Below are 14,386 nucleotides of genomic sequence, written 5' to 3'. Positions count from 1 at the left end.
GTGACCCGATAGAAACTTTATTATTCACTTAATCACTGTTTGCGATATGATGAAGCTAACTTAATCTCATACATTCATTGGATTTATGTAACAGTAAGACAGAGAATAAGTGTGCACCCACATGCACTATTTTTGTTTTTATAATGCTGTAAATACTCCCTTTTTTAACAGAAGACCGTTGAAGCTGCAGCTAGACTGCAGAAGTATTAGTTTTTTGTTTTTGAGGATGGAGCAATTTCACACACAGATATAGGGAGGTTAGACCTATACAATTGATTTATTATGGTTTATAATTGAATGTCAAGACGAAGAAGAAAAAGATGGCTGAACTGTTCAGTGTCAATCCTGTGGAGATGGAGATGGAGGTTATACGTCTCCAAAATCATGTTCAGCTTAAGTCTCAGTAAAACTCAGAACATTTCTGGAGCCTTGTAGACCCAGAAAACTATAAGAACATTCACCAAGTAGCACTGAACATGTCTGCTTTATTTGGTTCTGTTCTACCTGTTTGAAGCAGCTTTTTCTGACATGAATGTCATGAAATCTAAATACAGAACAAGGCTGACTGATGAACAATTAAATGACTATTAGAGTGAACCTAAGTGGGTCCACTTCAGCATACACCTATGGTGGACTCCATGCAGCGCCATTCATCTCACTGACTGTAAAAAAGAGTGAATGCACTTATTTTACCATAAGTGCTATAGCTTGTCAGGTGGTGATTAAGGACATTTATGTACATTCTCAGTGATGTACTTAGGCCATAATTATATGTGAGAAATTGTCGTTTTCTTGGACTTTGATGTGAAGTTAAGATTTGTGATAAGCTTTAGGTATTGCAATTTCACACGTGTACAAAACTATAGCTTAATTCAACTGATGAGTGCTATGTGAATAAATGTAAGCGATGTGATGCAAGTAGCTCTTGGCCACTTTCATTTTTTCAAAGTAGCTCTCAGATGAAGAAAGGTTGGAGACCCCTGCTCTAAGGTGAATGGATTGTTGGATATGTTGTTGCTCACGATGAAATCAACAACCAGTCGGCCTAATTCACGCAGTGCTTTCTTTGTGTAGGTGTTTGCTATGCTTGCCATATGGTTTATTGTTTTGACATTTTGAATGGAACAAGCTAATCCTCCTCTTTGATGTTTTGTCCAAATATTCCCTTCAATATTCCTGCATGTTAAGGTAAATTACACAGGATGGTATTTTTAGAAAGGTATAAAAGAAATTATTGTAATCATTGTTCCGTCTTTGGGAGAGTGCCAGCAAAAGAGAGATATTTATGTGTGTTTCTGATATGTACTATTTTTTAAAAATCACTTTAGGTATTCACACAACGCCCCGCTTTTGTCAGCCATTTGTAAGAAAGAGTATATTTTTCAAGCAGCATAAATCTTTCCCTTGCATTTTAAGATGTAGGCTACTGTATGTTGATTGATTTGAAATCCATTCAAGACAGTTGGAAGCTTTTTGTTCTCATCCACATTTATTTGTCTGGCTCCACAAGCGATTAGGAGCAACTTTTAAACTAGTTTAACTAGTTTGTTGAGAGTTTCTTTATGGCCTATTGAGATGGATGGAAATGCAGATATAGTTTGAGTCTGACTCACTGTGAAGCTTCTCATTTGCATTTTGCTGAAGCTTTACCAGACACTATTTTTTACATCTACATTTTTCTCTAGTCAAGGTAAATATAAAGCATGGAAAGTAAGTAGGCCTCTATTTTTGATGTATACGGCTACTAGCCGGCATGGACTATGTAAGACCTTATTCAATCTAAAGTGCTAAATGATTAGTTTTAACCACAGCAGAAGAAAGAATACTAAAAGGTTGTGTGCTTTTTTCTAATCATTTTTTATTAGAAACCACATTTAATATCACTTAGAGCTCCCGTAGCCTTAATTTCAGTTTCTCTTGTAGGTTCTCGGCTGACAAAGGACATTTAGTGTTCACCTTTTTTATTATTCTTTGGAGCAATACAGACAAATGTATTGAGCTAACTCTCTAAGTAAGTCCCCCTGCTATGCTGAAAGTATTACATAGCTGCAGACTGCAGTACATATATAAAGTATCTATATTATATACACTGAAAGTAAAAAAAATAGTGTTACAGTTTAAAAAGAAAAACATATTTTTGCTAGATTTTTCTCAAAATTGCTTTATCGTTTTAAAAAATAAAAATCCTCTGAATGTTTATCATCGTTTAGCCTGCACCCTGTGTACTTTTTCCAGATCTTGACTGCAGTATTTCATACGTTTCTGGCTTCTTTGCATGAATGTTTGTGGAACCTTTAATGAACAACATATGAAACAGTCATCTTTCCCCTTCTGAGGCTATGGATGGCATTAATTTGGCCTCCAGTGAGACTGTAAGGAATCTTGGTGTTATATTTGATCAGGATTTATCCTTTAACGCCCACATAAAATCAATTTCAAGGACCGCCTACTTCCATCTACGTAACATTGCAAAAATCAGGCATATCTTGCCCCAAAACGATGCAGAGAAACTAGTCCATGCATTTGTTACTTCAAGGCTGGATTATTGTAACTCCTTATTATCAGGGTGTACCAAGAAGTCAGTCAAGTCGCTTCAGCTGATTCAAAATGCTGCAGCTCGTGTACTAACCAGAGTTAGGAAAAGGGACCACATTACTCCTGTTCTGGCTGCCTTACACTGGCTCCCTATAGAACACAGGATATAATTTAAAATTCTTCTTCTCGACTACAAAGCCCTTAATGGGCAGGCGCCATCTTACCTTAAAGAACTCATTATACCCTACTGTCCTATTAGGGCATTGCGTTCCAAGAATGCAGGGTTGTTGGTTGTTCCTAGAGTCTCTAAAAGTACAATGGGAGCCAGAGCCTTTTCTTATCAAGCTCCACATTTGTGGAATCATCTTCCAGTTTGTGTTCGGCGGCAGACACCCTATCCGTTTTTAAAAGTGCGCTTAAGACCTTCCTTTTTGATAAAGCTTATAGTTAGGGCTGATTAGATTCAGCACCTAGTTTTGCTGATATAGGCTTAGTTTGTCGGGGGACATCTTAGTTCTTCCTTCTCTCTGTCTATACCTGTGTACTCTCATGTTCCGATTAATCCAGCTTCCCCAAATGTCTTTCTTTTGGTGTCTATATACGCCGGGATCCGGAGTCATGGATGATCCTGCGGTCCTGTGTCGCGAGCCCTGGATCTTGAGTCGTGGCTGTGGTCCTGGATCATAGGTCCTGGATGGATATCCTCGTGGATTCATCTTCCTATTATACACACATGCATTTCCAAACATTTGGACTACCTATGTTGCAAATGTATTATCTTTTCAATTTACACATGGCATCTATTGCACGTCTGTCCGTCCTGGGAGAGGGATCCCTCCTCTGTTGCTCTCCCTGAGGTTTCTCCCATTTTTCCCTTTAAACTGTGGGTTTTCTCCGGAAGTTTTTCCTTGTACGATGTGAGGGTCTAAGGACAGAGGGTGTCGTATTGTCATACTGATATTCTGTACAAACTGTGAAGTCCACTGAGACAAATGTAACATTTGTGATATTGGGCTATATAAATAAACATTGATTGATTGATTGATTGATACCCCTAATGTGTGTATTGAACTCATCGAGCTTATTTCAGTAAACTTTTAATTCTCTTGTGCTTTGTCAGCATTGCACTGAAGCGTTACAAAATGCAAATCATTTCTGATAAGACGTACATTCAAAGTAAGTATTCAAATACAGTAGTAGTATAGTACACAATTGTGTTTTTTAAAATGTCATACATTTTGCAGTATCATGTATATAATACATGCTCCACTAGGCTCCATTTTCCAGGCATAATGAAGAATTAGAAATGTTTAGATGACCTCCTGGCCGACCTCAATCTGAGTGAGAGGGTGAATTTCAGTTACATTTTTTAACTAGCTACTTGTGCTTTGGAGCAGATGGCAAGTGCACCATAACACTTCATTCAGTCTCTGCAGTGGGAAATGGACGCTGAAAATTATTCAGACTGCTCATCTGGATGCTGCGCATGCAAGCAAGTCTGCTTTTCTATTGCTTGTCTTTCTCCCTGGGGGTCCCGTGTAAATCAGTGATTTTCCCCATGCTTGTGATCATGGGGGGATGTGTTCAGCGTCAAAGTTTCTCCATCATTCGGCACAGGGCCTCAACGCCCCTGGAGACGGAGCAGAGAGAAACAGGAGGGACTCCCCGCCCTTCATCCATTGACTGCAGGTTGCGGGACGGAACTGAGGGCAGAGATGTGGCAGAGAGGAGTTGGTGTTTGTGTGTGTTTTAGAGAAAGTGAGAGTAGTGTATACACACCTTTGGTTTGTGTGTACTCTCCTTGGCTCGGTTGACTGTAGGGGTCTGGTTGAAGATTTGAAGGAATGAGGAGGGAGAAGGACAGGAGCAAAACCTGGACATAAAGCAAGAGAGCAGACCAAAACAGAAGACAGAGGGAAATTACAGGATGCAAGGGAAAAATAAAAATTGATAGTTGTTTAAATAGATGTACAACGTATTAGGCATAACCTACATAACGTTTTGTCTAAAAGATAATACGGTATATATCTTCACTTGTATCTTCCTATTTAGTTTTTGCAGATTATGCCGTCAGAGCAAATAGTCAGTGGTGTAAACTAATGTAATGTTGAGTAATATATCTCACCAGGATGCAGGTCCCTCTGTGTGTTTTGCCGGAGCCGTTAGGAACGAGAGCCTGCAGGCGGCTGAGCTGCTCCAGCAGATCACTGCAATGCAAATACACACAGGAAGAAGATTGAAACTTTGTACAAGTTTCCCGCTAGGGGACACAGGTTTCTTTTTGAAAAATAGGCAAGGCAAGTTTATTTATATAGCACCTTTCAACACAAGGTAATTCAAAGTACTTTACAAAAATGAAAGACATTAATAGACTGAAGAAACATATTATGACATGACATTTAAAAACACTCATTTAAAAGCAAAGATACATGAATAAAAGAGATACACACATCTGAAATGTTTAGGTCTGACTCTCTATCATTGCTAACTTTTTAGCAGCAATAGTTTTCTATCACTTCCCTTTCTTTCTACTTTCTTGTTTAATGTGTCCTTTAGTTATTTCCAGTGTTTCATGCTAAACAAACCCCCCTTTGGAAAATTATAATCTGACCCCATGGTACCTTTTAGTTTTCACCGAAACTATTCCTCTTTTTTAAATGCACATAGGCCTAGTTAAGTTTAAGTTGTCTTTTCTAGGACTTTGTGGGTGTCCTCCGTGAACCAGGGTCTTGAAACCAAAACGGCACACGTAGGGGACTTTAACTCCAATATACGTAGGGGACTTTAACTCCAATATACGTAGGGGACTTTAACCCTAAAAATACTAAGCCTGAATATATCCATTTAAAATTTTTTTTAAAAAGCCTTCAGCCTGGATTTAAAAGTAGTAAGAGTTGTACCTGTTGTACCTGCATGTTTCTGGGATTTTGTTAGGCTTATTTTTTTCAGTGTCCGGGAACAATGGCAACTTAAAAGAAACTGAAAGTAGAACAGCGTGTGGCAGAAAAGTGCAGGAAAATGACCTCTTATCACGTTTTGTTTCAACTCATAAAGCACTCTGCCAGCTTCAGAAAGAAAGCAGCATAATGAGTTGGCAGGATGGAGAGAAAGAAAAGTCAGAGAACACTGTGAGGTTTTACTGCATAATTGGATGGGCTTTGTATTCTGGAAAATGTGCACTTAGCCTAGTCAGTCTTGTTTGAAAAGAAGTTGAACGTTTTCATATGCAGGTTGGCAGCTTCTGGAGAGTGAAGGGCCGGGCACAAAATTAGAAATGAAACTCTGAAAGATATACTCCAAAACGCATCAAAGGCAGAAAAGAGACATTTAATTAAGCTACATAAAAACAAATCCAATGGCTTTCAAGAAATAAGGGCAAAAACAAAGATAAAACATGGACAAGCAGCTAACGGTTTGAAATGTGCTGATTTAGTTTGCTTCTAATTCACCATAGATTAAATGTATTTGGACTGTTGGTCAGACAAAACAATTTATGAGAAGATTTGAGGACTCACCTGTTGGTCTCCTCCAACTGCTGGATCTTTCTCTGCAGCTTGAGGTTGTGAGCACTACATGCGGACATCCTACAGAAAGAGACAGCAGAGAAGAGGGGAGATATAAATATAAAAAAAACATAGAATATTTTTGTTATGATGTTAGATCGTCCCCTCTATGTTTATCCAATGCCAATAACCGTGTGCTGAGGGTTTTCTCGCACCTCATTCTGTCATCTAGTGAACACCCTCCTTTTTCTTCTTCTGCTGTTTGCTCTTGCTTTGTTTATCACAGTGTGTCACACTCTATTATGGTGTTATCTGAGCTGAACCACGACTGATAATGATGCCATGTGTTATGCTCTGCATGCATCATTTCCAACATATGCTGACCCTGCTCATTGGGTGAAAATCTCCTCATGACGTCCAGCGACAACAAAGCTCATGCTTAAATTAGTGTTGGTGGCACTCTATCAGATATTTAAAGCTCCTATAAAATAAACACGATTTTAAAAAGTGACATGCACAAGGTATGTTTGGCCACTTTGAGGCCCTGCTGTCAGCGCAAATATGCATTTGTGTCTGACCAAAGGTAGAAACACACATGCTGTTCTAAGACTTTCAATGTAATTATAACTAAATGTTGATTGATTCAGGGTAACGCTACTTTTCTGACATGAATCACTGTCATGGGAAACCTTGTTTTTCTGTAGGTGTGATGGGAAGAAATAGCCAATGTGCAGGATTAACAAATGTAAAGACATTTTAACACATTTAGTGAGGTTGGCTGTGACGAGACTTGATCTTCACTGCCAGGAGGTAGAGGAGGAGGAGGACTTTACTGAGCTCTTGGCAAAACCTCCTGCACCTCTGTTGGGGGTCTGTTGCAACCAAGCAGCATCCTCAACTTCCAATTAATCTAACACAGAGCACAGCTCCTCTTTTGTGCTGCTGGCTATTATACTACATGTTGTTTTCTGTCCAAGTGTCCCCACATCAGACAAAGAAAGCTCACAGCTGCACTGTGTATGTACATTGTTCTGATGTGCTGGAAAACCCACACATTCTGAGATTGTTCAATACTCATATGTCAGCCCTGAGCTACGGTTTTTTAAATATTCAGAAGTATGAATATGTTGGCCTCACAAGACTGAACAATCTTTTTCTGTTAGTTTGTATTATAGATATATCAATCCACAACATGTTCTATTTCCCTTAAATAAATACTAAAATAAGTTGCGTTTAACAATGTGCTAGTACAAACAGGCCTCTGTACTCATTATATTCTCTCACTTGTTTTATTCAACACTTTATATAATACACGTGTGATTTGTTTTGGAAACATCTGCCTTTTTGTGACTCTAGAGCTATCATTTAATTTTGTTGGCAGGGACAGTAGACAGCTTTTCAGTTGTACCAGAGTGCGCTTTGAATAATTTACATTTATAGTGTCTGTTAAAAATATATGTGGATACTTTAGAAAAAATATTGTTCCATATCTCTTGTGTTTTGCTTTTGGCAACATAAGTCTGATATTTCTGTGCTGAATTCCCCAGTTATCCATTTACTTTGGGTACAGCTTTATTACCCTTTTCTTTTGAAAAACCTTGTGTAAGTATCTGAGTCTCTCAGGTTAGTTCAGCCATCACAGCTACTGCCATGCTTTTGTCTATTTTTAAATTCCCAACCAGCAAATTCTGTTGCTTTGAGTTTCTCCGCAAGTCTGAGAAGCTTTTCATGGAAATGTTCCAATCCAATCCATGCAGCAGTTTGGTAATGTTGTGAAAAACCAGGCTCATTATAGAGTGCTACAGAGCACAACAAATTATTACAGATCAAAGTTCAATTTCTAGGCCAATGTATTCTGAGAAAACAAGTGATGTTGCTTTAGTGCAGCTGGCTCCTACCTTCCCTCCAGACTATCAACATATTCCCTCTTCTTCTTCCGACTCTCTTGAGCTGAGCACTTGTTGCGGATCTTCCGACGGATTTTCTTCAAAATCTTCTCTTCAAACTTGTCAGGGTGATGAAACATATGGGTGGATAGGGATGAGAGAGAATAAAGACGAACGAGTAAGTGAGGGGAAACTGGTTTAGCAGGGAGAAACTGGCAGAGGTTTTCAAACATTGTACAGATTTTGAGTCATGCATGTGTGTGCCAGAAACAGAGGAGGCAGTGAATGTGGAAAGATTCCTGCCCTACATACAGTACTGTATGTTTCTTGCTCATGTACCTTGGACAGGGGCAGTTTTCCGGGTAAGTTCACCCCTTCTCTAGCCAGAAGCTTCTTCTCATCCTCATTTAGTATAAGCTCCTGCAGGCAATGCTGGGGATATTGCAGCGCCTGTGAACCAGATGACAGAATATACCACTTAAGGTGACTCTCTGTACAGTTTACCTAGACAAAACACTGGACCAGTTCATAACATATTTGGCGCAAAGGATGCTCTTTACTCATGTCTCTAGTCAAATTACAAAGAATAGCAGTGAACTGTTCAGTTAGTTATTATTTCTTTGTTATTAACACTGATACTTTCTAAATCTTGAGCTAGCACATCAAAACCAAAAGCCAACTGAATTTAATGAATTATTTTTTGCAGTATATTATAGGCTTGCTGAAAACAATGTCGTTATGACAGTAGGGAAATTGCATGTACAATACTTCTTAATTAATTAATTAATTGTGTATTGAAATGTGTTGTTTTTAAAATAGGCTAATTGTATTTTTCTCCAAAAAGACAATATACTTTTGAAGGGTTACATTGGTTATAAAAAATATACCGGGAATGAGACTACTCAAGTTTCATGTAGTGTGTTATATAGGGTTTTTTGGCATGCAAAAAATCCCAAAGTTCCCTCCAGAGGGAGTTTCCCTCCCACAAACTCCTTTGTTCACTTCAATAACATAGTGACATCACTACGTTACACTTGCGCTTCTATTGGCTAGTGCTTCAACACATTGTACGTGGCTGAGGGGCGGGACATCTCTAAGCTGTTCACCAATCACAACAGAGCCGGTCAGCTAACCAATCAGAGCAGACTGGACTCTGGTTTCAGACAGAGGGTGAAAAGAGGTGCTGCAGCACAGGCAGTATGAGATAAAAATAAAGAGCTTGTTGAACATTAAAGTAGGTAAACATGTCACAGTAGAGGCACAAAATACAAATATGAACCTGAAATTTAGCACAATAGGGCCCCTTTAAAACACCACACAGAATATTATGAGAATGCAACACACAAAGATTTCCCCTGGTGGGCACATTGCTTACTGTCTGTCCTGGGCTAGAGAGCAGCAGGTCCTTCACTGTGAGAGTCTGAGTGGAGGTTTGGCTCGTAGTGAGGTAGTGTGCAATGCCAAACTGCTCTTGAAGGTCATCGGACTCCCAGCCTGCAGATTGAAGCAGTAAAACAGCAGGTGGTTCACAAAATTGCCCCATGTGTATCAAACAAAGCACACCATTTGTAGGTTTTGTCTTTGTCTTGAATCATAACTCTTTGATTGCTGCAGCCTGCTGTTCTTTGCAAAAATGTGTCACAGTTTTTTCTGTGTTTGATATATTTGTGTTGGGGCTGAATTGGTTTATTCAATCCAATCCAATCCAATCCACTTTATTTATATAGCACAGTTTAAAAACAGAGGGTTTGCCAAAGTGCTTCACAATGAACATAACATTATAATAAAATATAATATTACACGAATAGATAAAAAGCACACATAAGAAAAGATAAAAAAGCACACATAAGAATAAATACAAGGCACATAAAGGCTATGGACAGACAGTAAAAGCATACAAATAGGTAAGACATAGCTCAGACTGCGGTAAGCGAGGGAAAATAGGTGGGTTTTTAGGCGGGACTTAAAAACTTCAAGAGTGGGCGACAATTTAACCTGAGGGGGCAGCTCGTTCCAGAGCCTGGGGGCTACCGATGAGAACGCTCGGTCTCCCCTGGTCTTTTTTGTTGTTTTTGGGACTACAAGCAGCAGCTGATCAGCCGACCTCAAAGCCCTTGAGGGGGTGTACACCTGTAAGAGGTCGGAGATGTACTCTGGGGCCAGCCCATTAAGAGATTTAAAAACAAACAATAAAATCTTAAAATGGACTCTAAAATGGACAGGAAGCCAGTGGAGTGAAGCCAGAACTGGTGTGATGTGGTCAAACTTGCGGGTTCCTGTAAGCAGCCGCGCCACAGCGTTTTGTACAAGCTGCAGGCGGGCCAGCGTAATCTTATTTAGGCCGGCATAAAGTGCATTACAATAATCTAAACGAGTTGAAACAAAGGCATGAATTACACGCTCAAAGTTTAAAAAGGATAAAACCGGTTTAATTTTGGACAGGAGCCTCAAGTGATAAAAACTGGATTTAACCACAGAGTTTATCTGTTTATCTAATTTAAAAGCACTGTCGATTTTGACACCCAGATTTGCAGATATTCAGTCGATTTCAAAGTATTTTAGCACTGAAGCTTCAATATTCAGCATTGTGAAAGGGGACTATCATTCAAAAGCTGTTCTCAAAAGCTGTTCTCAATTAGCTGTTCTCAAAAGACAAACTCCTTACGTGAAGAAGTAACAAAAATGGGAAAACCAAATGATTGCTCTCTGAAAAGACTATTATCTTTAATTAGCTCTCATTATTCTTTAATAGTAACACAAATTAATTTATTCTTGTCTGTCCAATGCCCTGGCTCACCCTGGTTTTTATCATCACATGATATTTAAACTCGCTTTTGAGACAATCTCATTATTTCACGGCTCACTGTATTTTCAAGTTCAACAGACTTTCTTTTGATATTAATTACCAGTATTCATACAAATTATCATTTGATCTGATCTTTTCTTACCTAGATCAATGGAAACGTCCGAGTTTCTTTCATTTGGTGATGGCTGGTTCTCTGGAAGTGCAGGCTGTGGGAAAGACGACAGGTCAAAGGCTGGGAAAGCTGTGCATAAGTGGGGGGGAAGGCCCTCTCTGTGCTCTGTCGAGGCGTCCTCGTTGATGCCGCTGTCGATGGTGCAGGGTGACCACAGGGGGGACGCTGGAGCCGAGGAGGAGTCGCTCCGCCCCAGCAGGGTGTCCAGGAAGTCATCAGCAGAACTTCCCCTGGGGCTCTGGGTCTAAGGAGGAGGATGAGGAGGAGGAGGGTATGTAAGCTTCATCCCATGGCAACACCACTTTTTGATAGCTTATTTATTCAGATAATCAAATTGACACAAATGAGCACAGACACGACGTAAACATACCAGCCCTTTTTGTTCATACCAGTCTCAGTTTTCAACCATAAAGAGAGACATAATGAAACTGAATGAGCTCCCCAGATAACAGAGCTCAATAACACTCGGCCCTTATTGAAAATACAGACCATGTTCATATTTTCATAATGATATTTGTGGCTGGGATCACGCTTTCTCCGGAGTGGTTTGCCCAGTAGCCAACAGGATGATTCCATACTCACTTCATTATTTTCGATAGTCCATGGTTGGTTGCTGTGACAACCGGTGGTTTCATCCGTGTTCCTGAGCAGCAGGTCAATGAGGTCAATGCCGCCGTGCACCTGAATCAAATAAAGGCTCTGAGTAATGTGTTGGAAGTGGAGGTGTTCATTGTTTCTCTGAGGAAAAGCTGTATTTATAGCCTGTGTGCTCTTACTGCTTACTTTCAAATAACTAATATATTCAGTTATGGCCAATTCAAGACTTCTTACCTTAATATGAATTAAACATCTATTTAAGAGATGATTCAACCTCTGAATTATAAATACACAATTGACTCGTTCCTGTAGTGCTGTTTATCAGTCTAGATGTCTGGTGTTTTGGTTGCCAAGTGTTGGAGATATTGGCCTAAAAAAGGTCTGCCTTCTCTTAAATATAATGGAAGAAGATGACACTAGGCTTGTGGTATTCAAAGTGCCAAAAAAATACTTTGGCCAAAAATTCCATAAATCCGTACCCAGTTACTCAATGCAAAACACAGTTCACTCAATTTCATGTGTATTGCATTTGAAAAAAAAATAGTTCCTACATGAAACTGCTCAGAACAAGGCCTGTGTTTTATCTTGAGTACCCCGGACATGATTTCGGAAAAGACAATTTGCTGATGAGTTTTGAAATTAATATTTGTTCTTCTTCTTTGAGCACCATACGCAGAGAGCCATCTACTTCCATGAGTAAAAAGAAAACAAACATCTATATGGCGAATACCTCAGCAAATCACACCTAAACCATAGGCTACTAATTGATAAATAGCACTATAGATAAGAGGAAACATTTCCATGTTTTCATTTTTGGGAGAACTGTCCTTTTAAAACAATTTTTTAAAACCAATCAGACTGAAATATTATCTTTCAAACAAACCAATAGCTGCACCCAATTGTCAAGTTAAAGTCTCTCACCTTGCCTGTATTCAGCATCATAATTCCAATATAAAAGCAGCAGCTGATGAAATGAACGTGAAACTATCCAGCAGGAATGAAAACACACAACCAGATCACCACGTTTCTCAATGTGTCTTTGACGTCTAGTAAGAATGACTTTTGCAAGGGACAAAGTCGAAAGGTCTTATCACACAACTGTATTCCCCAGACCCAGCCGATCACTGTCCAATCAGCTGCTTAGCAGTCAACTGAGAGAGCCAATTGCCACAAAAGGAAGACTGGCTGACAGATTCATTACTCACAGTTGCTCACAGGTAGCAGAGAGTGACCTTTGATGTCCTCAAGATAAGGGTTTGATTCCCTGTGTGGTTTCACATTAATTTGTTGTTGGGCAGGGTATTTTCTTTTGAGATAATCTCTTTTATTGGCTTCAAAGGCAGAAGATGGAGGGAGTCACACTTTAAATCTCATCTGTCACTGTCAGCAGAAAGACCAGGTTTATTGGATTTGATGTTGGTGTACCCTGTGATATAGCTGCAGTCTGAGGTTGAAAAAAGTGGTTTGAGTTCAATGTTTTTAGGGTTGCATTGTCATTAATTTAGTTTGCCAATGAACACTGCCTTGTTGTAAAGGGACAAAATCAATAATATTTTGGGAAACTATCCTCCCACACTTCTAACTGAGTCTGCCAAACTTTTACTGCACTGCGTAAAGCGAGAGCAGCCTACTACTCTTCATTAATGGATGAGAATAAGAATAATGCAAGATTTCTTTTCAGCACTGTAGCCAGGCTGACAGAGAGCCACAGCTCGATTGAGCCTTCTATTCCCATAGCACTCAGTAGTAATGATTTTATGTGCTTTTTTAACGATAAAATTGTTACTCTTAGAAACAAAATTAATGACCTCTTGCCTTTGACCAGTATAGTGTTATCAACAGCTACCGGAAACGTAAGTTCTAATATTACACTAGATAGTAAACTAGAATGCTTGTCAGCCATAAACCTTGAACAATTAAATTCAATGATTCTCTCTTCTAAACCATCAACGTGCATGTTAGACCCAATTCCAACTAAGCTGTTGAAGGAAGTTTTTCCATTAATTAGCACTTCTTTATTAAATATTATGAATATGTCTTTATTATCAGGCTATGTTCCACAATCATTCAAAGTAGCAGTGATAAAACCTCTTCTTAAAAAGCACAACCTCGATCCAGAGGTTTTAGCCAACTATAGACCTATTTCTAATCTTCCGTTCCTCTCAAATATTCTTGAGAAAGCGGTCGCAAAACAGCTGTGTGATTACTTAAAAAACAATGATTTATTTGAAGATTTTCAGTCTGGCTTTGGAACACATCATAGCACAGAGACAGCTCTGGTTAAAGTCACAAATGACATTCTAATAGCCTCTGACAAGGGACTTGTCTCTATTCTTGTTTTGTTCGATCTCAGTGCTGCATTTGATACTATCGATCATGATATCTTATTGCAAAGACTAGAGCACTTAGTTGGCATACAGGGAACTGCTTAAGGCTGGTTTAGGTCCTATCTATCTGAACGCTCTCAGTTTGTACGTGTTAACGATGAATCTTCCATGCAAACCAAAGTTAGCCATGGAGTGCCACAGGGCTCAGTGCTCGGACCTATTTTGTTCACATTATATATGCTTCCGTTAGGCAATATTATAAGGAATCATTCTGTAAACTTTCATTGTTATGCGGATGATACTCAACTATATTTATCAATCAAGCCTGATGAAATGAATCATCTAAATAAAATTCAAGACTGCCTTAAGGACTTAAAAAGGTGGATGACCTTACATTTTTTGATGTTAAACACGACCAAAACTGAAGTTATTGTACTTGGCCCGAAGAATCTACGAAACAAATTATCTAAAGATATACTAACTATGGATGGCATTAATTTGGCCTCCAGTGAGACTGTAAGGAATCTTGGTGTTATATTTGATCAGGATTTATCCTTTAA

The 14,386-nt window shown here is 39.1% G+C and overlaps 1 protein-coding gene across 2 annotated transcripts; it reads right to left on the bottom strand.

The window, feature by feature from the left end:
• Window positions 1-3,616: 3,616 nt before the first annotated feature.
• On the bottom strand, window positions 3,617-12,553 carry LOC117532700 (cyclic AMP-responsive element-binding protein 3-like protein 3-B). Of its 2 annotated transcripts, none has more exons than XM_034196129.1 (10): window positions 12,421-12,553; window positions 11,485-11,583; window positions 10,873-11,146; window positions 9,300-9,418; window positions 8,264-8,374; window positions 7,937-8,043; window positions 6,051-6,119; window positions 4,661-4,742; window positions 4,315-4,408; window positions 3,617-4,238 (listed from the first exon to the last, which is right to left on the bottom strand). In XM_034196129.1, the coding sequence occupies exons 1-10, from the start codon at window positions 12,439-12,441 to the stop codon at window positions 4,126-4,128; spliced, it is 1,089 nt and encodes a 362-aa protein (XP_034052020.1). In that variant the 5' UTR covers window positions 12,442-12,553; the 3' UTR covers window positions 3,617-4,125. The 2 variants fall into 2 exon arrangements, with proteins under 2 accessions (XP_034052020.1, XP_034052021.1); XM_034196130.1 differs by having other exon boundaries at window positions 7,937-8,031.
• Between the last annotated feature and the right edge of the window lie 1,833 nt (window positions 12,554-14,386).

Source organism: Gymnodraco acuticeps, unplaced genomic scaffold (genome assembly GCF_902827175.1).
Source record: "Gymnodraco acuticeps unplaced genomic scaffold, fGymAcu1.1, whole genome shotgun sequence".
Classification (NCBI taxonomy): domain Eukaryota; kingdom Metazoa; phylum Chordata; class Actinopteri; order Perciformes; family Bathydraconidae; genus Gymnodraco; species Gymnodraco acuticeps.
Note: the sequence above shows the minus strand (reverse complement) of the source record. Positions and strands in the feature narration are given on the sequence as shown.

Excerpts from the sequence above, each read along its gene's own strand:
- LOC117532700 (XM_034196129.1), bottom strand. The coding sequence starts at position 12,441 with ATGATGCTGAATACAGGCAAG. Across the intron at positions 11,147-11,484 it reads GGACTATCGAAAATAATGAA|ACCCAGAGCCCCAGGGGAAG; the intron begins GTGAGTATGGAA and ends CCTCCTCCTTAG. Across the intron at positions 8,375-9,299 it reads TCTCTAGCCCAGGACAGACA|GCGCTGCAATATCCCCAGCA; the intron begins GTAAGCAATGTG and ends TCTGGTTCACAG.